At 29.6% G+C, this 22,644-nt stretch overlaps 2 protein-coding genes across 5 annotated transcripts in view; both read left to right on the top strand.

Annotated features, from left to right (window-relative positions):
- LOC105201065 (G-protein coupled receptor Mth) overlaps positions 1-22,644 on the top strand; it is a 335,046-nt gene that overhangs the window by 87,163 nt on the left and 225,239 nt on the right. The window lies entirely within an intron of this gene.
- On the top strand, positions 503-21,349 carry LOC120358710. 3 transcript variants are annotated; one of them, XM_039453752.1, is made up of 11 exons: positions 503-985; positions 4,652-4,759; positions 5,599-5,880; positions 6,205-6,552; positions 11,585-11,894; positions 12,265-12,496; positions 13,119-13,336; positions 13,409-13,487; positions 16,559-16,740; positions 18,787-18,967; positions 20,711-21,349. In XM_039453752.1, exons 2-11 carry the CDS (start codon positions 4,739-4,741, stop codon positions 20,919-20,921), a joined length of 2,064 nt encoding a protein of 687 aa, XP_039309686.1. In that variant the 5' UTR covers positions 503-985; positions 4,652-4,738; the 3' UTR covers positions 20,922-21,349. The 3 variants fall into 3 exon arrangements, with proteins under 3 accessions (XP_039309686.1, XP_039309688.1, XP_039309687.1); XM_039453754.1 differs by lacking the exon at positions 4,652-4,759; XM_039453753.1 differs by lacking the exon at positions 503-985 and having other exon boundaries at positions 2,214-4,759.

Raw genomic sequence — 22,644 nt, 5'->3', positions numbered from 1 at the left:
ATCATTTCGAGGAAGAGGACTTACTATCGCCTGAGGATCATCGAGCTAGGAGAAGAGCAGGTAGATGACATCGCTTCATTTTATTACTTGTGTCGCGCTTGTTTAATGTAGACACGAGTAAAAGCTTCCGCACGAGAATATCCGTAAGACATTACGTTACGTTAAGTACAAACCACAAACTTAAGCCCGAACTTATAAGTAAACTTAAACTAGGCTCTAAGCAGAATGGTTAACTTATAATCTTAAAACAAGTTTTATAACTTAAGTCTTTGTCTTTAGTAAAACACAATAACTGTTTTGTGTCTCAAGCCTTAACTAAAAAGAGATTCTGTTCGTAACTTAAGACTTGATACACAAGAGAGTTATTGTGCGCTACTAAAGACAAAGACATAAGTCATAAAACTTGTCCTAAGATTATAAGTTAACCATTTTGCTTAGGTCCTAACGCACAAAGCTATCCGTAAGGTAAATATAATTACGTATTGTCCTACAGATGTTCTTGTGGGGAAGCACTAAGGTTGCTGCACGTTACAGAAAACTGAGAATATGAATCGAAGCAAAAAGATGTTGATACTCCACACTTATCATAACATGGGAAATCCCGCTTGGAGCCTAAAGGAATGAGTTCCAGCTCTAGTCGTGGACTTGAGGGAGAGTTTGCTAACTTGGCCAACGTCGGAAAATCCAGGAAAAAATTTGTGGACTGCCCGAGGGCACCGATGTAAATACTTCAAGCTGTGCATCGAAAAGCGAAAGTGCGATTCACGCGAGCCGCAAGGACCCAATCGCAAGGCGCCACGAAGACCATTGCGTGGGATAGGAAGTCTTGCGTATCCCCTGTAAAAAATTCAAAATTCACTTTGTTGTTGGGACCGTTGCCGTCAAGACGAGCCGCGAGAACAGTCCGCCACGACGAGATGCGTTTGTGTTGGTAAGACGAACCAACATTTTGTAAAGACGGCCGATCGGTTAGGTGCTGTGTACGGTAAGTGGAGACCGGTATCGTCTTTATGAGAAATCTAGAGATTATTAAGTAAGAAATTGGACATCGTGTTTAAAACATAGGATATTCCACGTCAAAATAAGCCCATTAAAAAATTTTTTGGATTTTGAAACTTACTGAGGTTGAAAGGTGTAAAAGTATTTTCGTGTAAAATCTTAATCCAATTCTTCAAGTATTTGCAAACGGAATAATGTTTGCAGTTTATTATTATCCATTTATATCTCAATTTTTTTGGGAGGAAAAGTAGAATTAATATAATGAAATTAGCGTCGTTTCCTACAGAAAAAAGTCCGCTGTTTCACATGGCGATGTTTTAATTTTAGGTAATTACTGATTATCAATCCTATTCAAGAATTTGAAATCTTTGAAATTACGTCATAACTAGAGACCGATTTTTATACCAGATCTAAATCTTATTCAAAGGATTACTGATCGTAATTTAAACATTCTTTTTAAGTACTTTACATTTAAAGTATTACAATAATATCTTCTACATTTATCATTTGCAATTTGATTAGCGTAATAAATGCAAAGATGATTTCTGAAATACTTAATAAAATAATGCATTATTTATATACAGGAAAAGAGGGTATTATGGCTATTGTCGACAATATAGTTACTCCTATTATCTATTATTATTAGGTGACGTATTCTAACAATTGCTTATAGAGTTATTCATTTAGTAGCCCGCCGTTTTTTTAATGATGCTAATATGCCAGTACATAATAACTGACAATTGTTATAAGGCATTTTTATTTTTGAGCACTTCTAAATTTTTTCAAGGTACGCTTTTAACCTTTAATTGCACATACTTCTTCATTATTCTTAAACTTGAGTATATTATCACACAAATGTAGATTCACTCGAGTGTTTTTTTGTTATTTAACTTTTTATTCGGCTGTACACATTTTGAGTTATACAAAGTTAAAACAATAACACGGAATTTTGTTAATTTTTTAAGCAAAATTTTTATATTAAAATATTTCTTCAATAAATCGATTATCATTCTAGAGGGTAATAATTAGAAACATTAGAGACATCATTTTGTGCTTGCTGTTTAATGTTAAACAGGGATAAAATAATACTTCTAATGAAATTTCTAATGGTATTTCTAAAGTTTTAAAACGTAAAAAAATTTTAAACAAATTAAATGTATATAATTTTGTAACAAGGTACTGTGTTTCTTTCAAACTAATTTTGTAACAAGGTACTGTGTTTCTTTCAAACTAAACTAATTTTTCAAAATTATTTTTACGTATAGTCATATTACAATTACTTTGTTTCTTTTACCAATTATTCAGTACATTAGATTTTTATAAATCACGCCCTAAATATTTCATTATTTTGAGTCTAGAATCTGTCAAACAACACTTTGATGAATGTAATCGTTCAAGTTTCAATAGGAAATCTTAATTATAAACAAAGTTATTCAATAAAATAAAAATGGGTGCCATATTACCCTGTTCTCCTCTATAAATAAGAAAATAACTAGCAAAAAATTTCTAAATCCATTTGCCACGTGTGATGAGTTTATATAATGAAGTATGTATAAACCTGTTAATCAAGAACGTCACACAATAATGTTATTGCGTAACATTCTTGCTCAACAGGTTTGTACATAAACTTATTGTTAGCACACGTTACGGATGCATTTAAAAAATTTTCGCTCGGATAGTTGACGAAAGCAATAAAACAAATTTTCTGCTTGAGTATTTTCTACTTGGTTGACGTATCTAACCAGAATTTGCCCAATTTTAGAAAACCTAATTAGAAAATTTATTGAATGTAATAGATTTCAAAAACATTTCCATTGTAACATATCATATCACAACGTTTTAAAAACATTTCTATTGCAATATTTCACAAGACATTTGAATACTTTTATTTCTAAAAGGTAATATCGCATACGAGATAACGATTAGAACTTAAAATTTTGTGTGCAACATAAGATCCTTTATATCACAAAATCAGATTTTATTTGCATCGACTATTGTAATAATAACATAATCATGATATATCACATAAACAATCGCCGATTTATGAGCATCGTCATAAGATTTCTCTTTTACAATGATTATTTTATCCAAGGCCATCTCTCGCACATCTAGTAAGATTCAATTCTCTAAGTTTTTATTTTTCAAAAGCATAAAGAGTTGTTTATCAAGCATAAAGAGTTGTTTATCAAGAAAATCACGTTTAATGAATATTTACATACTGTTTGGATACACGTTTCCGTAATGTATAAATAGATACTAATGTATTTATTAAAAGTCTTTAACGTATATTCAACGTTTATTCAGTGTAATGTCTCTTTTCATTTGAAAAACTACAAAAATACGAAAAACGTTATAGCTGTTCTTCAACTGTATGTCGATAATATTTTCGCATTTTTATAGCTGTTTCCGTAAAGATGACAAAAACGGAATTTTAAATATGTAAAAAAAAATTAAATGATAAAGATCAACTAGTATCGGCTTTTTGTTGATATTATTTTCCTATATTTGACTTAATTCTCCGAGTCCAATACTGTTAAGTCGAAAAGATACAAAAAGACGTTATAAGATCTTATAAAACGTTTTTATGCATGTAAAATACATTAAAAACTGCATCAATTTTAAAAGTTTATTTTTTCATCTTAACACTTATTAGCCAACGTAATTTTTTGTTCGTCACTAGCCATCGTGGGCCTCGCCATTAGTAACTCGCGTTTTACGCTTCTATTAAAAGGTACATCGCATAATGCGATGGTTTTCAACCCTAATTTTACTTAGTTTCAATTTTCTAATATACCATTAAACAGTGAAATAATATATTGAAATTAAAAAATTAATTAAAATTAATTACATTAAAATTTGTTTTTCTGTCAACATAAATCTAGTCCTCCAAACTAACCATTAATTTTACTCTGTATTATTAACTGTGCTTAATGATCAAAAGTCCATCCACTGATTTTCTTTGGGTTTTTCTGATTATAATGCAACTCCTCTCTCGCGTGCTGTGCTCTTGATCTCGTCATAGCTTAATAATTTAACAGCTGTTTAGAAGTGAAAAAATGGATTTAAAAATTGAAACTATATCGACTATAAGAGCTTTTTTAAATAATTCTTAATTTTGCCTTAAAACTTTATCAGTATCTTTACTTTTCAGTTATGGAAAGGATTGAATGAATATTTATTCAACATCCTACTAAACAAATTAAATTTCGATTTACAAGATGAAAATTTTGCAACACTTGAAAAGTTATATATAGCTTATAACATAATTCTAAGCAATATTTTTTAATTCCGCAAAATGGAGGAGTGGAGGAGGGACAAATTTTCAAGAATCAGCAATCTGGTGTTATGTTGAGACGTTAAAATAAAGGGTGCGTTTGGAGAGAACGCTACTAGCGTTATTTGTATTTTTTACTACTATCATTAATTAGATGTAACAAGGATAGACTAATTCAAATAACGCTAATAGTGTCTCCCCAAACACACACTAACAGAGCTCTCAATCCACTTTTTTGTGCTAATCTATTCGGCTATGTCACATCGAGAAACACGTGTAAATAATGCAAATGAATGTGAAAGAATGATTGTATTAAAGCAACGCATTCTCAGACGGGGCAATGTGATAAAAGTAATGGAATAAGTTGATTATTTACAGAGACATATACAAAGAAAATGAGTATTTGACTGCATGCACAATTAACTTGCTGCAATGTAACATCACTTCAGGAAGATAAGAAAATTGATGAATAAGGGAGAACTGATTGTGAGTAAGAATCGCAATTTTTCGAACAAGTAATTTAATTGATTACGTATGTTTTACTTTTTACTGCGATACGTTAAATAGATTTTTATCTCACTTTTTTTGTTGATAAAGAAAATAAGTAATTTTAGATAGAGAGATGTATATAAAAATTCAATTTATAAAAACGTTATAATTTATAATTACATAAGAATATAATCTCTTTATTTAGAAAAGAAAAAGAAATATTTAAGGTAAATGTTTATTTGATTTTAAAATTTTAATAATCATCTATTACATAAAAATAATTTGATATCAAGTATTGTATAATTCAATTTAAAATGGTGCAAACATACATTTCTGCTCAGAACAATAAAAACATAATGATTGAAGTTATTATTAAACAGATAGCAACTATTTCTGCCCAAAATAGCAAACGAAAGAAGTATCGAAACACACAGAAATAAAATTGTACAAGAAAGCATTAATATAATTGTTGTGCATAAAACTTACAAATCGCTGTGAATGGCGGTTTAAAATTAAAGCAATTAAAAGACTTGGTTTAAATACCAGTTAAAATGATAATTCAGCGAAAAAAGTTCGAAGAAGTTCTTTTCAAAAAAGAATAAAAAGGGCTGCATGTATTATTTGTAGACAAGTGAATTATATCTTTATTAAAATGAATTGTACGTAAAAAGAACAAGTTTGAAGTACAAATTAGAGCAGAAGCTTTGAAATGTAACTGCAAAGTAGCCGAAATAATAATCTGCAAGTATAAATAAGTATAAACATGACGTTGAATTTAGATAAGCGATAATAATAGAGAGACATGTACTGTGTATTAAATAAACGAATTATTGCAGTTTTACACAACCATGTCTATGATAAAGTTTGCTTTATTCGGCCTGGTATTATCCTTGATAAGAGTATCATACGAATGGCAAGTGATGAAATGTTGCCCACCAAGACAGATCTTTGTATTCAACGTATTCACATGTGTACCAGTACCACTGATATTCGCGATAGAGGTTTATTCTCACTATTGGAACTTTACCAGTGAGTTCCAAGGAATTCCTCAGTGCAACGAACCTGAGGATCTTGTGACAACGCCACTCGACGATCTCAAATCTGACACTATCTTAGAGGTAAATTGAACTTAAATTGACGTTATTATCTATAACTTTAAGGTTACAATGTCATAATTGACAGGATAGAAGTTAAATTTTATAAGCAGTAAAAAGAAAATGATAAGGAAGTATAAAGAGAAACCTAGGGAACATATTAAATGTTTTCCTGTCTCGTTTATACTCGGTATATCTATTTATATCATTTAAAAGCAAAATAATAGTATTTACACTTTGTACACCATCCTAATCATATATCTAAGGTAAAATGATATTAAACGCAATTATTTAAATGAGGTTAAAAGCGAGTGGCCCTTGCTTAATAACTTAACAAATTGTTTGTAGGTGCCAGCTTGCCTTGAATTATTTTACACAGAAAATGCATACAAACCCATAATAATAATTCATCATTGTCTATCAATTAAGGACCAACAAGTGAAAACAATTAACGCATCCTTTGAACAGTTCTTATACATTAGAAGATGCTGCTCTGGTGATACAATATTCGACAGCAGCACAAAGACATGTGTGACCCAGTTAAACGAAACACAGAGTCTTGGAGCAGTTTTGATAAATAGATCGACTGCAGAAAGTGCAGTGATACTCTCTTTCTTTCCACTTATATGCAAAGGGCCGATCGTTAATTACGAAATTACCGAAAACGATATCTTTCTATGGAACGATACATATTTGGTGAGCAAGGAATTAGAACTTCTAAGATAATTTTTGAAAGTATTGCATATCAACTATTATTTTGAGTATTTTAAAAATTTAATTTTTTTAACTAGGTTAACAATTAGTAATTAAAAGAAACAAAATTTCAGTTTTACATAACATTTCATTGCATAATATTGCTTTTGATATTCCGTTTTTTTCACTTTTATGCACGAATAAAGTACACATTAACACAAATGGTTGCCGAATCATAAGTGCTTTCGTTAGCAATTAGAATACTCTAAAACAAAATAATTTAGTACTTTTAGCTCAAGCTGTACAAATTAAATATACGAAATTACGCCAATGATCCGAATGACGCCGCAATTTGTTTCGTATCCATAATAAAACACGAATGATTAAAATTATCTACCCTTACAAAAATAATTCACCGTTTTTACACTTCATATGGACCATTTTTAATCCGTTTTTAGCCTATTTCATCATTTTTATGCCCGTTTCTTGCACTCGCAGTCTTGCGAAGGAAGATGATGAGTATACACGAGTAGGCTTACGAGTATTTTTGAGTATATTGTCCGTTTTCAATACTCATTTTTTAGCTGATGAGTGACAATACGTTAATACGTTCCTCTTTTACTCACGAAAGGGAAGACCAAGTGGATTGTCCGTTTTCAATATTCATTTTCCAGTTGATGAGTGACACCACGTTATTTATACGTTCTTTTACTCACAAAAGTAGGATAAAATAAAACTCGTTAATGCGTTCATTTGGCGCGACCGCGCCTCTTGATATTCGCTGATTTCTCTTAACTTTAATTATATTTATATTAATTATATTAGTACTTACTCTTAATTAATTTTTAAATAAGTGGCACAACGCAATATTTAAGTATTCGTGAGAAAGCATCGAAAGTTTATAGTGCAATGTCTTTTTGGTGTGTACATGGAGTATCTTGTTTTATTCTATTATTCTTTATATTTTTGCAAGATAGTTGAATTAAAAATATATATTAGATAAAAGTTGTATTGCTTGAAGGAGAATAAATAATAGTAAAATCAATTTTCGAAAACATCGATTGTATTGATAGTGGCGAATATCATCATCATTCCAATGACAATTTATCTATGCCTGTGCCAACTTCAACATATAAATTCCTCTGAACCGGTATCTTTGATGTAATATTTGTTTCGTTATTTTTATATATTTCTAATTGTTCTTTGGTTTATATAAGCTTTTCTATTAATTTAGAACTTAATTTGTCACACTAAGTTTAGTTGCAAGACTATCACGGTTCATTTTAAAATTCATTATCGCTGTTTTCTAAATGAATAAAAATTCTAAAGTAAACATCGTAACATTAAAAACATTTTTAAGCAATTAATATGAATTTTAAAAATATTTTATTTGTTATTAAAAATCGTAATATAATTATTTTTGGTTATTTGTATAGAAATAAAAATGTTTACTTTCTATAATAATAATAAAAATTATAATTGCTAAGTTGGTTTAATTATACATTCAAATATTATTCATATATCAAAATTGTTATAGCAATTATTTGAAAATGTCTACAAAAATCACACACACACGAGATTGTATATGTATACGTTTTTCAAATAATAACCATGTGTGTAAATATAAAATATATAGCATTCACATTGCACATTGTAAAATAGCATGATTTATAAAAATTGTAATAATTATAGATTAATTAATAATTTTTATTGAATTGTTTTATTTTTCAAAATGTGCAATGTGAGTACTTGTGAGTGCTAAATGAGTATTTTGTACTCGTAGCTGAATACATTTTTACCACTCAAAAATACTCATACTTTTTACTCAACTATACGTTATTACTACTCGGATAAACTCGTATGCAATCCTTTAAGCACTCATTTTTCCGGAAAATTACCTGTTTGCGACTTAAAAACGGATCATACTCATCGAGTGGATTGCACGTTTTCACCACTCAAATTGATCGTTTTCGAGTGCTAAAAACGGGCCAAAAACGGTGAATTATTTTTGTAAGGGTAAACATTATCGGAAAACTGTCGACAAAGTGTATGAAGTTATTCCATCAAAGAAAGTAATTGCGCATAATGTGATTTTTTGTGAAAAATGATTCTCAAAAACCCATGTCAAAAATTTGTCACTTTATCCATGACTAAATTTATTTTTAAATTGTTGTTACAATTGTTGTAACAATGTAATGTGTAAAATAAAATACTTTTGATTGTAATACAAAATTGTATTAGTATTGCATAAGTTTTTGGAAAATATAATAAGGGTAGTAAGCACACGGACAATGTGACGTCATTTGGTATATATTAGTGGCCTAAATCGGAAAAATCTGGCGGAACTCAGTATATTTGCAATCCACGCTTAATTCTTTTGTACATAAACATATTCATGTTTATTTTCAATTTTTATATACGTTTTTGTTAATTTAAAGTTAAATATTAACTTTAGATAATATTTACAGTTTTATCTAATATTATTCATTATTATTTTTTAAATAATTTGTCAAAAATTAGTTCTTGCTTAATGTGGCGTAATTTCATACATTTACCTTAATTGAGGTTATTTTTGTTAAAATATATCACACATAATTATTTAGTTAATATTATTAGGAGTACAAATTGAAAACCGCCGTTTTCCATTAAATGGCGCCAGCGGTAAATGCTGGCGCCAAACGTTAGATAAAAAATTTTAAATATAAAGTTGGGCATCTGGCAACAATTCCTTATCATTGCAGTTGTGAATTTTTATCGGCGTTATATATTTTTTTGTGATCGAAAATGTGGAAATTTGTGCCCAATAAGCGTCATTTGCGGGAAGTTTTGCTTTTTGCCTTCAATTCGAAAAAATCTGCGGCTGAGGCGCGTCGAATGATTGTAAAAACTTATGGTGAGGCTTCCATTAGTGAAAGAACGTGTCGAGAATGGTTCCAACGCTTCAAAAGTGGTGATTTCGGCGTAGAAGACAAAGAGCGTCCCGGACAGGTGAAAAAGTTTGAAGACACACAATTGGAAACATTACTGAATGAAGATTCATCTCAAACGCAACAGGAGCTTGCAGATTCATTGGGCGTGACTCAACAAGCTATTTCACATCGTTTGAAAACCATGGGAATGATCCAAAAGCATGGACACTGGGTGCCATACGAATTAAAGCCGAGAGACGTCGAACGGCGTTTTTTCGCGTGCGAACAGCTGCTCCAACGGCAAAAACGGAAGGGTTTTCTGCATCGTATTGTAACCGGCGATGAAAAGTGGATCCATTATGATAATCCAAAGCGAAAAAAATCGTGGGGCTACCGTGGCCATGCATCAACATCGACGGCCAAGCCAAACATCCATGGCTCGAAGCTCATGCTGTGTATTTGGTGGGATCAGCTCGGCGTGATTTATTGTGAGCTGTTGCAACCGGGTGAAACCGTCACAGGAGCTCGCTACCGAACACAACTAATGCGTTTGAGCCGAGCATTGCAGGAAAAACGGCCACAATACGAGCAAAGACACGAAAAAGTGATGTTGCTGCACGACAACGTTCGGCCACATGTTGCTAAGGTCGTTAAAACCAATCTGGAAACATTGAAATGGGACGTCTTACCTCATCCACCGTATTCTCCTGACTTCGCCCCTTCAGATTACCACTTGTTCCGATCAATGGCGCATGGCCTGGCTGAGCAGCACTTCCATTATTACAAAGAGGCCAAAAACTGGGTCGATTCGTGGATCGCCGCAAAAGACGAGCAGTTTTTTCGACGCGGGATTCGTATGCTGCCCGAAAGGTGGGAGAAAGTAGTGGCCAGCGATGGACAATACTTTCAAGAATAAGTATGTAACCATTTTTCAACAATCAATCCTCAAATTTTGACAAAAAACGGCGGTTTTCAATTTGTACTCCTAATATATGTATATAAAAGTATTTCTTTACTTTGTATTTCGCAGAAGTAATTAAATATTGGATATATAAAAAAATTTTCGATTGTTTTAAAAATGTCTAAATTGAACAAATTTTGCTGAAGAGATTAAATATTCTTCTAGTGAGTTGAACCATTGCAGATAGAAGAAAAACTTAACTTTCAGATCGATGCTCGTTTGTTTTACACTATTCGATCGAGAAATAAAAATCCTCTTATTTTTCAAGGATCCAGTATATAATTTTTTCGTAGATGTCGTATACTTTATCTTATATTACAGATGTATCATAATCCTTTTTGCAGCAAAAATTTGTAAACACCTCACATGGTCCTAGATAACCACGCGTTTAAGCAAAATCGCACAAATCTGTGATTGCTTTAGATGCTGTGGCAATTTAACACGTATTTATATTTAACTATTTTGAATATACCGAATTAACAAAGCACTACCGAAATGACAATGTGTAAATGTATATAAATGTATATAAATGTGACTGTTGTTTTGCAATCATGTAAAGTCTTCATTGACTGATGATATATCTTTGCTCTCTTGTTACTAACTCAGTTCCATTAGATTCCGATGTCAAAAAATTGATGACAAGTTCACAACACACATGAGGTGCATTAATTCGTCCAATGTCGCTTTATTATTTCAGTGACATGATCCTGCTGTGACAGTATACAAAGCATATCTTGTTTTTAATTGTGCTATACACAAAACGCGATCTAGTCTCAATAGTAAATTAAATGTATATATATATTGCCGGTTAGAAAACAGTAACTTTATTTGGCGTTGGCAATATTGTATAATCCTATAAATTTTTGTGTCATCATCATAACAGCACAAATTTTGATGATAATAGTTTTAAAGTTGCCAACAAGTTATTAGCAAGCTTTTACTTAATGTTGTCAAAAAGTGAAGGTATCTTTTAATTTGCCAACAAATGCAGATCTAGTTAATACAATTCTGATGATTGCATGTAATACGCTAGTAATAGAATAAATACAGTGATATATAAGATAATTTACATAATAAATGCATTTATGCCTTCTGAAAGAGAAGCATTATCTTATGAATGTGTCGATGTGAATTAAAACATTAGATAAATCAAATAATTTAACAGGTGAAGGTTCCAGAGTTCAATAATATTGTCAAAGAGGAACCTGTTTTTGGGGATAACATTTGTATCGAGATGATGTCAGAATTTGCAGTTAAACGAAGTTTGGCAGTCCGTATCTGCAGAAAACCGGAATTCTGCGACAAAAACGCTTGTATCAGAAAGTGTTGTTTCGAAGATAAACATGTTTATATTGATGAACATCAAAATTATTATTGCAATTCAAGCCCTGTACCTAATAAACCCGGAAAATTTTACAATGCTCTTGCAAACGCCGTGAGTCAGACGAAGTCGTTCACTTTCGACACGACCAAAGGTATTTCTAATCAAAGTTACTAAACAGACTTCCTCAAACTTTTATTACATTACGGGGAATTTCTAGGAAAATGCAAATATTACAGATCTTTACATCTTTTTTTTCAAAAATTATAAATTTTTTGTTCTTCCAAATAATTTTACTTGATAATAACAGAATCTAAATTCTGAGAAAAATCCCCCACTATAGCAACCCTACATCTAATGGTATTTAAAGACTTCTATTACTTTCTGAGAAAAATTTATACTTTTATCTCTACTACATTTCTTATCTGTCATTGTTAATTGATTATAAATAATGGTTGACAATTGTCGACGTTAATTCTACTCACAGAGAAACGTAATTAACTTACTTCTCTTTAATTACTTAGTCCACGGATTTTGGAGTAATGTTTTACACCCCCGTATATACATCCCGTGTAAAAAAATACACCGTTTCTGGGACCCAGATGAATGGGAAGAACGTATGTCATCGAAATCAAATGGACATACGAACGACAGGCACTGCTTCGACGTCGTGGAAGACAAAGTCAACAACTTTTATCGTTTTGAATTGCTTTACTGTGACGAATACATAGGAAAGCAAAATTACATTTATACTAGGTATATATTTTTCATTACCTTAGCTATAAAATGTATTATGCGATAACTGTATGTAATTATTATTTGCGTACATTTACCAACTGCCATTCTATTACTAGTTTCACTTTTCAACAATATCTCTGTAGATGTAAACGAATTGTCAGATTGTATTAATATGGGATTTCCCAATGCTTTGTGATATCAGAAAATCGTTCCGGTAAAGTAAATTTGTGTTGATTTCCTAGTAATTATTTAAAACCCAACGCGTTATATTAGACTTTCATTAACAATGCTAGCGCATTATTATGCATTCAGGCTCTTATCCTTTCTATCGCAAATATTTTTAAATTTGATTAAATTCGTTTAAATTTGATTAAATTCGACAGATTTAATTTGTTTAAATTTTACAATCTCAAACAATGATAACATGTCGTAACATGTCGAGTACCGTATAATTACAAAGTGTTCGAGTATTCGAGAGCTGTAAATATTTTAGTTATATGTATACACGGCACAAGAAGAAGCATTATTTAATGTATGGAAAATTGATGAAAATAATATCAGATAAATTTTCGAGCATTAGATAAACGTATCACATTTGTATATTATGAATTATGAAATCTAAAGTGCATTTTTCGTTTAGCCCTAACTGGAGGTTCGCCATATTTATCGTCAAATGTTTATTTCTATTGATGACCTTGCTAGTGTACGCGTACTTACCAAATCTGCAAAATATTCATGGAAAAACGGTCATATGCTATGTAAGCAGTCTCTTACTGAGTACCGCCTTTATATTCAGCAGGGATTTGCGTGTAAAAATCACGAATGAGCAATTAGGAAAGACATCGTGCAAAGCTTTAGGTTTGTATACACATGTCTTATGAAATATTCATATACGAATAACGTTAAAGAATGTAAAAATTACTTTTCTAGCTTACATCGATTTTTTTTTTGTGTGTTCGACGCATTTCTGGCTTAACGTTATGTGCTTCGACATATGGCGGACCTTTGGGTAAGTCATACATGATGACATCATTGGGTCAAATGGAATAATCTAGGATTGAATAAATGAGTAGACAATTATTTTACCGTGCAGAAAATTAATAATTTGATAATTAATGAATTAATCAATTTTATGATTTTAATACTTTTAATACTTAAAATTTATTATCGCGCAAAATTATTTTTTAATTTATTTCAATGGTCTCTTAATTATCTCATTGATCTTTCACAAATTATTTCACCAATATTTAATGATTCTTTGTTAATCTCATTCTTATGGTTAATTCTATTCCAATAGTATATTTATTAAATTGTAAGTTTTAATAATTTAATAATTTAATTATAATTTTTAATTGTGCGAATATATATTTATAAAAATAGACGAAAACGTACTAACTTTTTAAATATTAATAACTGTTTTCGTAAATAATTTTTACATAGCATTTCAACAAAATTATAATGATATGGCAAATTTTATTGTTGATGTAGCAATCATCATATGAGTATATTTAAAAATTAAATTTGGAAAAAATTGTTTAATATCCAGATACCCTGGCTACAATAGAAAGCTTTTTGAATCATTACGCAAGCGTCATACAAGTTTTTCATGCTCCGTTGTTTCAAAATCTACAATTTATAAAGAGCTAAATTACGCTTTCATCATACTTTCCATACTTTTTCTTTACGTTTCTTACGTTCTTTATTTATACTTTATTTTTGCCAGGGTAATGTTTAAAATTATCTCTGTTTACTCACCTTAAAAAAAAATGTTATTAAGATGAGTAAACAGAGATAATTTTAAACAAATGATTTAATTAAAGATTTAAACAATAGCACAGTTAAAATAACGTTCCTACGTTATTTTAACTGTACTATTGTTTAAATCTTTATAAAAACAGTTTTTGATATCTTTAAATTTGTAGAAAAACAGTTTTTGATATCTAAAATAGTTTTTGAGGTATTACAAAAAACCGCTATACATATATTGGATGATTTGACCCCTTCAAACCGTTTATTGGCAGCAATTGATATTTTCTAAAATCATCTAATTATGTTACCAAAATGTACATAAAGTTTTATAATTTTGGCTCTACTTAGCCTTTATTAGCCTATAAGATTCGTATCCAAATTTACAAAATTAAACTGTTCTATTATTTTTACAAAAATTTTTTCCTATAAAATATCTATAGATACAAATTTTCCCTAACCTATGTGAATTCATTACAATGTAATAATCGCATACCGTCAGTAAATTGATGGCGAACGGGCACTCTAATAAAGCGGATGTAAATTTTTGTATGTGTGTTGTTGATCCGTCCTTTCTTTTGATGGAATGAAGACCCATAATCCAAGTAGCACAAGTTTATTACATAATGTATTGGACACAAATCTTATAGCTGATGAAGGTAGACTAATGCTGAAACGTTTCTACGTTATTTTAACTGTACTATTGTTTAAATTTTTAATTAAATTCTTTGTTTACTTTGGCTCGCCAATCTGACCGTCTATTGTTATTTGTGTTTAATCACGACACGAGCGTTCTCTGAGCTTTTTAGAGGTAATTTTATTGTAAAATTTTTGTGGAAAACGTTTTTTTATATTTTGAACGGTTTTCGAGATATAGTGGAAAAAACTAAAATCGCCTTATACGTGAGATTTGATTTAATTCCTTAAAACCGTGTTTTGGCAATAAACTTTCAGAAATTTTGAAAAAATGACTATAAAAAAATAATAAATCCTATAATTTTCATATCGCCTATCATGAGGTATTATTATATAGCTTGGCACATTTTTTATAATAGTTCCTCCGTAAGGCCTAATGCACTCTCTATTCCATTCTATTCTTTAATGCATAATTCCAAATGTCCTCACTCTCTTGAAAGATATATTATTATTACATAAAAATTCATCCAATTTTTATATGACAAAATATCTTACATTATAATGCAACAAAATGAAATTTTTTACTTCAAATCTGCATGAATTTCGATACTTTAATGATATCAAGATGACTTACCGTGCCATATATTTCTTGTAATGTATAAACACATTTTTTTTTATTGTAAACAGCAATGACTGTATTTATTATATTATTTGGTTTTGGTGCGTACTTTTATTCTGAAAAGGATGTTGTGATCTGTAGAGCCAATTCGAAAATTAATGAACACTAACGTATCGGTAATTCCCGTCACTAGCATCCTCTTAACAGGAATGAATAGAGGTAATTTTGTTGTAAAACTTTTTTGTAAAACGTCTCTTTATATCTAGAATAGTTTTGGAAATATAATGGACAAAGTTGAAAATCGCTGTACACGTAAAAAATAATTTTACCCCTTCAAACCATTTATTGGCAGCAACTAATATTTTCTACAATTATTTAATTATGTTACCTAAATGTATATAAAGTTTCATTAAAATCAGGGTGTGACACTTCGCGAGGTTCCCTTATAAGTGAAATTGCATAAATCTGTGATTGCTTATTATGTTAGCAACTTTCCATTTGTCTTCAGCGAATATATCGACATTGAAGAGGATGCTATAGTGACGAGGAAGTTTTTCGGTCACTATAGCATCCTTTGAAGTAACACGCAGGTAACAATGCATATGTGTATTGTACATACAGGGTGATTATTAATGAATGTACCCACTTTTTACCATAGGAGCATTTGTAATTTCCAATATAATAATATGTTAGAAATACGTATCCGTCGATAAATCATGCTCCTATTGTAAAAAGGAAGAACATTAATTAATAATCACCCTGTATGTATTACCAGTTCAATAGCAACATCAAAATTACTTATTAACTTTGCAACAAAAATGTGATCCTATAAATATGACTGCATAAAAGCGCCATGCATTTTGGATCAGTATCGACGATGAAGATTTCAGATTACAATATAAATTGTCGATAACTTGCTGTCAAATTGTTACATCAACTTGTCAAGAAATGCAAACCTAATTGCTAAAAATCTGATAATAACGCATGCTATGATTAAAAGCAACATTTCAGCATTTGTATAGACACAATGCTGACTTAATAAAATTTAATAAGTTAATGTTAATTTATCTTCTCCACAGAACTTTACGTGAAAATAGAATTATAAACAATCGCAAGAAAAGGAAACAATTTCTATTGTACTGTTTATATGCGTGGGGCATCCCTCTTCTGCAGTCAATCCTCACTATCGTTGCCGATAACATGGATGTATTGCCAGATTTTCTGAAACTCAGTTTTGACGTGTTCGATTGTCGGTTCGCATGTGAGTTGTTTACAATCTATAACAGTTTTCTGAGATGATATAATGTAAGTTAGACAATACTAGTAACGGAGTTCTTGGAAATATTACTCTTGTAACAATAGCTCACTCATCTGATGTTCAATATTTCTTCGAACCTTCTTGATATAATAATTTATGCAACAAATAGATAGATATGGTAATTAGAAAAAGTTGAGAATTTTGTTCCTTTTTCAAGGAACATTTTAGAACTTAATTACAATTAATATATTTTGTCATTGTTTTTAAACTTGAGCGTACTATTACACGAATGTATGTATGTAAACTCGAGTATTTTTTTGTTATTTAACTTTTCATCGGCTGTACATATTTTGAATTATGCAAAGTTTAACAATGACATGGGACTTTGTTATTATATCTTTTTAAAGTAAAATTTTTATATCGGAATATTTCTTCATTAAAGCAATTATCACTCTGAAGAACGATACTGAGAAACATTAAAATTATTTTATAATAGTTATTTAATGTTAAATAGGAGTGAAATGAAATTTCCAATGATATTCTAAAGAACGATTATGAACGCAGGAAAATTCTAAACGATTAAATTAAAAAGTATATCATTAAAAATATATAAGTAAAACAGCATCAAAGTCAAGCTAGATTTTCGTATTAGTATTATTTATTTATAGTTTCAAGCAAGTCGTTTAGAAACATTTAAACGCAAACGTTTCAACCCTCGTATTGGGTCATTCTTAGTGCTATTCAATTTATAGGATTCTCGACAAATACATACATAAATCTTTGTGTTTCTATTTTAATCTCAATTTATTTTAATCTCAATTAATAGACTTTTTATAATTTTAATGTCAATTATATTTTTTTATTATATTATATTTTTTTCACGTTTAACAATAAATATCATTACACAGTTTTTCATACTTTTGGTAAATAAATTTTATTAAATATTAATTGACTTTTAAAGATAGTGACATTATTAGACAAATTAATAGATTTTTGATTGATATAAATATACACTATCGAAGATAAACAATTGTGTGTGTTGTGACATGAACAAGAAAGAAAAAAACTACGATGTAAGAAGTTAATTAAAAGTCGCCACTGTATTTAAGGAGAGCCACAGTTAATTGTATAAAGAACCTGAACATGCGGAATTATTCTCACGTAACCCACAAAAAATTATATGTATATTTAACGACAATTCTACAAATTGAAATAACACTAAGAGTAAACCAATACAAGGACTAGCTTCAAATGAAAAAGTACCTTCGAATTTGAAGCAAAGATAGAGTTATAAAAGTTTAAGAAGTATAATTATTGAATTATATTTTGCAATGTCTCCCCTCTTATTTACATAAGTGAACACGTAAAATTAAGTTTTTTATTAATAAATAAATTACTGAAACAAAATTTAATTAAATAATGCAAAAAACATAGTGGAACAAAGAGGGGATTCCAACTTAATATGTGTTAACCTGATACATTTAAGATCAAAAAATAATAAACATTCAGTTAATATTTTATTCGAGACGTACCACCAAATTGACAAATCTGAAAAAAAAAAAAAACAAATATAATATGTTATATGACTTATCCACTGAATTTTTTTAGAAATGGCCAATTATTTAGATCAAGAGAAAATGCGATTTCAACAATTCAAGGTTTTTCAAAAACAGAATTTTCAGTAAAGAACGATAAAAAAATTTGAACTTATGTATATTGATACCGTTTATAATCATGAATTTTTTTGGTAAAAGTTAATTTAGATTTGGCAGGAAAAAAGATATTGATGAAAAATTGCATTTCTCGCAATATCTCGAAATTGTATTGGTTTTTTTAAATAAAACTTGACAGAAAATTTTCATTTATCTTTATAGATGTTTTGCCCCGTATAACGATTGATTATTCACGGCGCCAGAAATTCCTCTCCTTGTCTCCGACGATACTTTTTCAAAAAAAACAATGTTTTTATATTGCTGTTACAATTTTTTGTGTATAGCGTAATAATTTTAAAGTAGTTTAATTAAACTTTATTATGATTTTAATCAAAAGATGAACCCTATTGGGATAACTACGGCGAATTAATCTTCTTTTATGGACCGCTAATGATTCTGATGATATCTAACATCGTGTTCTTCATTCTCACGACGAAATATTATAATAAGGTAAAAGCAGATATAAAAAATGTAATTACGGATCCCAGAAGCAAACAACTTAATTCCAGTAGGAAGAGGTGAGTGCTTTTTGAGTCTTAAAACATCGATTTTTATTTTTGGAAGTAATTTTAAACTAAATGACAAAGTTTAATAAAAAATTTATAGTTAAAGTAAGTAAATTTTAAACGCTTAGTTTAGAACCTATTATGTTGATTTTATTATTTTTATCCTATCTTCAAAGTTCTGCAATCTACGCAAAAATGCGAGAATTGCTTTCTATTTAAAACTGAAACACAGAAAATATGACAATAAAATAGTGTAGGTTCAGAAATTTATTTTATATTGTTGACTTTTATTATAAATAATTAATTATTTAGATAACTGTGCTTTATAAAAATAACCATTACTTAGATTTAGCTATCAAGTAAATACCATTTCGCACCTAGTAAAAGGGAAAAAATGATTTATTAAAAGTCCCTCATTCAGAGGAAGTTAATCATGTTTGTTATTTATGTATACTAATAAACGCCAACTTTCAATTTTATAATTTTACACTCAATAACTATATAACTGTTAAATTCAACATGTTTTGTACTACATTTTCTTGTTGAGGGTGAAATTATTACGTTTATATTCTCGTTCTCATTATTTAAATGTGTTGAAACACTTTCCATCAACGCGTATTTATAATAAAAATGATATCTTAATGTAACCTAATATAATCCCCATTGGGGTCATTTAGGTCACGTTAAAATATCATTTATATTGTAATTACGCGTCAGCTGAAAGTGACACTCATTTCACAACATCGGTTATTGCAATAAATATTAGCAAGTACCACGGGACTCGGTCGTAGTCAAACTAGCTAATTTTTATATCCATTAATGTAAATTAATATTGATCTCAATTTAACTTACTCTTTATCTTTTTCAAATTCTTAAAACTAAAGAAAAATAAAGAGTTAGTTAAACTAAGATCAAAGTTAATCTGTGTTGGTGAAAGTGTAGGCACAAGACACTCCAAAATGCTAAAGAATCCAGGTTCAAATACTGACCGAGGTAATATTTTTCGCAATAAATTCTTTATAGTTCGGGATGAGAAAGGGGAAGGATAGCAAAGATGCTTGTAAACATCAAAATTAATAAAATGATTATTAATTTTAATATTACATTTCTGGGTTCTTCTTTATGTTTCAAGTCTGGCAAGTATGCGGCGCGTAATTTGAAGAATCTTGCAAATGTTTGTAAATTCACCCAGATAGTTATTGAGCACAAAGATGTGTTTCTGACGGTATAGTTGTCATCGTTATTTACGTATGTTGATACATTTATATTATCAAATGTGAAATTATACATTAACATTAACATTTATAAAATGAATCAAAGCCTAAGATGATCAAGTTATATGTTATATTTTATCATTCAAGGTACTTATATTTTATTTTTAAATGAGATTAGATCAGTGTACAGTGGCTTTAAAATGCACCAGTGCGCACTAGTGCAGTCCAACCAAATTTGCTATTATTTTCCTTGTAACATTAATATTATATTACTGTCAGTTAATGTTTACTGGGTACATACAAATAACTATTAACTTCCAATAAATGAGGAACGCTTTATACACAATTATTTTGGTATTATAGCGAATGTCTAAATAATGCTAAATATATTGTAATACTAGAACAGAACATTTATCTAATTTTATAGCTGTTTCATCTGTATTTATAAGTGATATCTTAATGTATCGTTTACTTAATTTCCAATTTTATTCTAAAAAAATTGTGTTTATATTACTTTTTAATCGATTGTATTTTTTAATAGATTTATCATGAATGTCAAACTGTTTATCGTCATGGGACTGACATGGATATTTGGGATAGTGGTCTACTTCCTTAACAAATTTTTAGGTTACAATCATCACTGGGAGATGTTTGCTTACATCCACGCGATTTTGTATTATCTCGACGATTTATTAATTTTTATTATTTTTGTTTTGAAAAAAAGCGTGTATAAAGCTATTTGCAAACGATAGAGATCAAAAAATATCAAAAAATCGACTTGCAACTTAACCATGATTGTTTACTTATAGGATCAGGAAAAGCACGATCAGCAGTATTTTTTGTTTCATTTGCGTGACTTATTCTTTAAAAAAAAGTCGATAACTAGCCGTATTAAAAATTTGAGAGATCGGAGAGGGAGTAACAATAAGAGAAAGTAACGATTCAAATAAAAAAAACAGATGAACCATACTATGAGTTTGGTTAATCTGGATGGCCCCAGAGCCGGACTAAGGCAATCTTGCGCCCGGGGCAAATGTAGAATATTGCGCCCTCACCTTAAAGGCATATTACAATAAATAACAAAACGCAAAAGTGTAGTATTTTGTTTTGTATCTTTGCATTTTTTGTAGTTTTTATCTACTCAAACTGCCAAAGTGCTTCTAATCATAATAAAAGAAAATGCAGTTTAAAAATTAAATTTTTTGGTGTAGAAACTAACAGTTTTAGTCTAACAATAAGAGATTTTAACTTTGCTTTTGCGTTTTGACATCCTGTATTATTTTTCTACAATTAGTTAAAATTTTACTATTTTAACTAAAATTTGAATGCGTTGACAAGTCATTCAAATTAAACATGAAAGTGTTATGCGTAAAATAGTAAGACAAAATAAAACGTGTGCGAAAATAACAAAAAGGAATTTTCTGGTATTGTAACAAGTTTTTTTATTATACAAAAGATATATGTTTTATTCTGAAGACAAATATTTAAAGAAAATTATAAAAATTTAAACATATTTATAGAATATTTATATATATTTTTTAAATTTAAATTAACAAAATACAGTAAACAATTTCAAGATTAACAAAAATAAAAGTTTAGGTAAACTTCACTTTACGAGCTTTTAAAGTAGAAAAATCTTCTATTAAGTCACTATAATCTAATGACTTCGTCAAATCCCATTCAATAGATAACAAACTAAGATTACTTATCCTATCTTGATTCATAGTTGATCTCAAATAGTTCTTAATTATTTTAAGTTTGCTGAACGATCTTTCAGCACTAGCGGATGTCACAGGTATTGTTAAATATATTCGATAAGCAACTTGCATATTAGGATAACCTGAAGTTAAATTATAATCATTTATTAACTGTAAGACCTCTAAGTGATTTAATTTGTGAAAATCTTTATTTAAAGTTTTTAATAACGTTTTTGCACTTATTACTTCAGTAACAAGTTCATTTGAGTTTAAATCCTTATTATATTTTAAAGCTAGATCAGTACTATGTTTTTTTAATTCATCTGCATCTAAAGATGAAAGACTTTTACCACTAAGAAATTCAAAATCAGAAGCAACTTTAGTTAATTCTTGGAATCTCCAATTTAAATGACTAATTATTGTGTCAATGACTTCCAAATAGGTAACTTTAAATCTGTCTTCTTCAGTCAGTGATTGGCTTTCATCTTCCGCTTCGTAAAAAAATTGTTTTGGAACCTTTCTTTTACGCGTTTCTTTAAAACATACCTCGATGTTTAATGAAGCAGCTAAAGTAGAACTTTCTTTATAAAAATCTACGATTTGATTTCGAGTGTCCATTATATCATTTTTTAACCCATCAATTAACGTACTTGCCTGAGAAATAGATAGTTCTTTTTTCTGCAATGCTATATTCACTTTGTCAATTTTGTTTAGAATATTGTACCAAACTGTAAGGCTACATATAAAATCATAATCAATTTGTTTTAAAAAACTATTG

Source organism: Solenopsis invicta, chromosome 9 (genome assembly GCF_016802725.1).
Source record: "Solenopsis invicta isolate M01_SB chromosome 9, UNIL_Sinv_3.0, whole genome shotgun sequence".
NCBI classification, from domain to species: Eukaryota; Metazoa; Arthropoda; class Insecta; order Hymenoptera; family Formicidae; genus Solenopsis; species Solenopsis invicta.
This window is presented reverse-complemented; position numbering and strand designations above follow the sequence as displayed.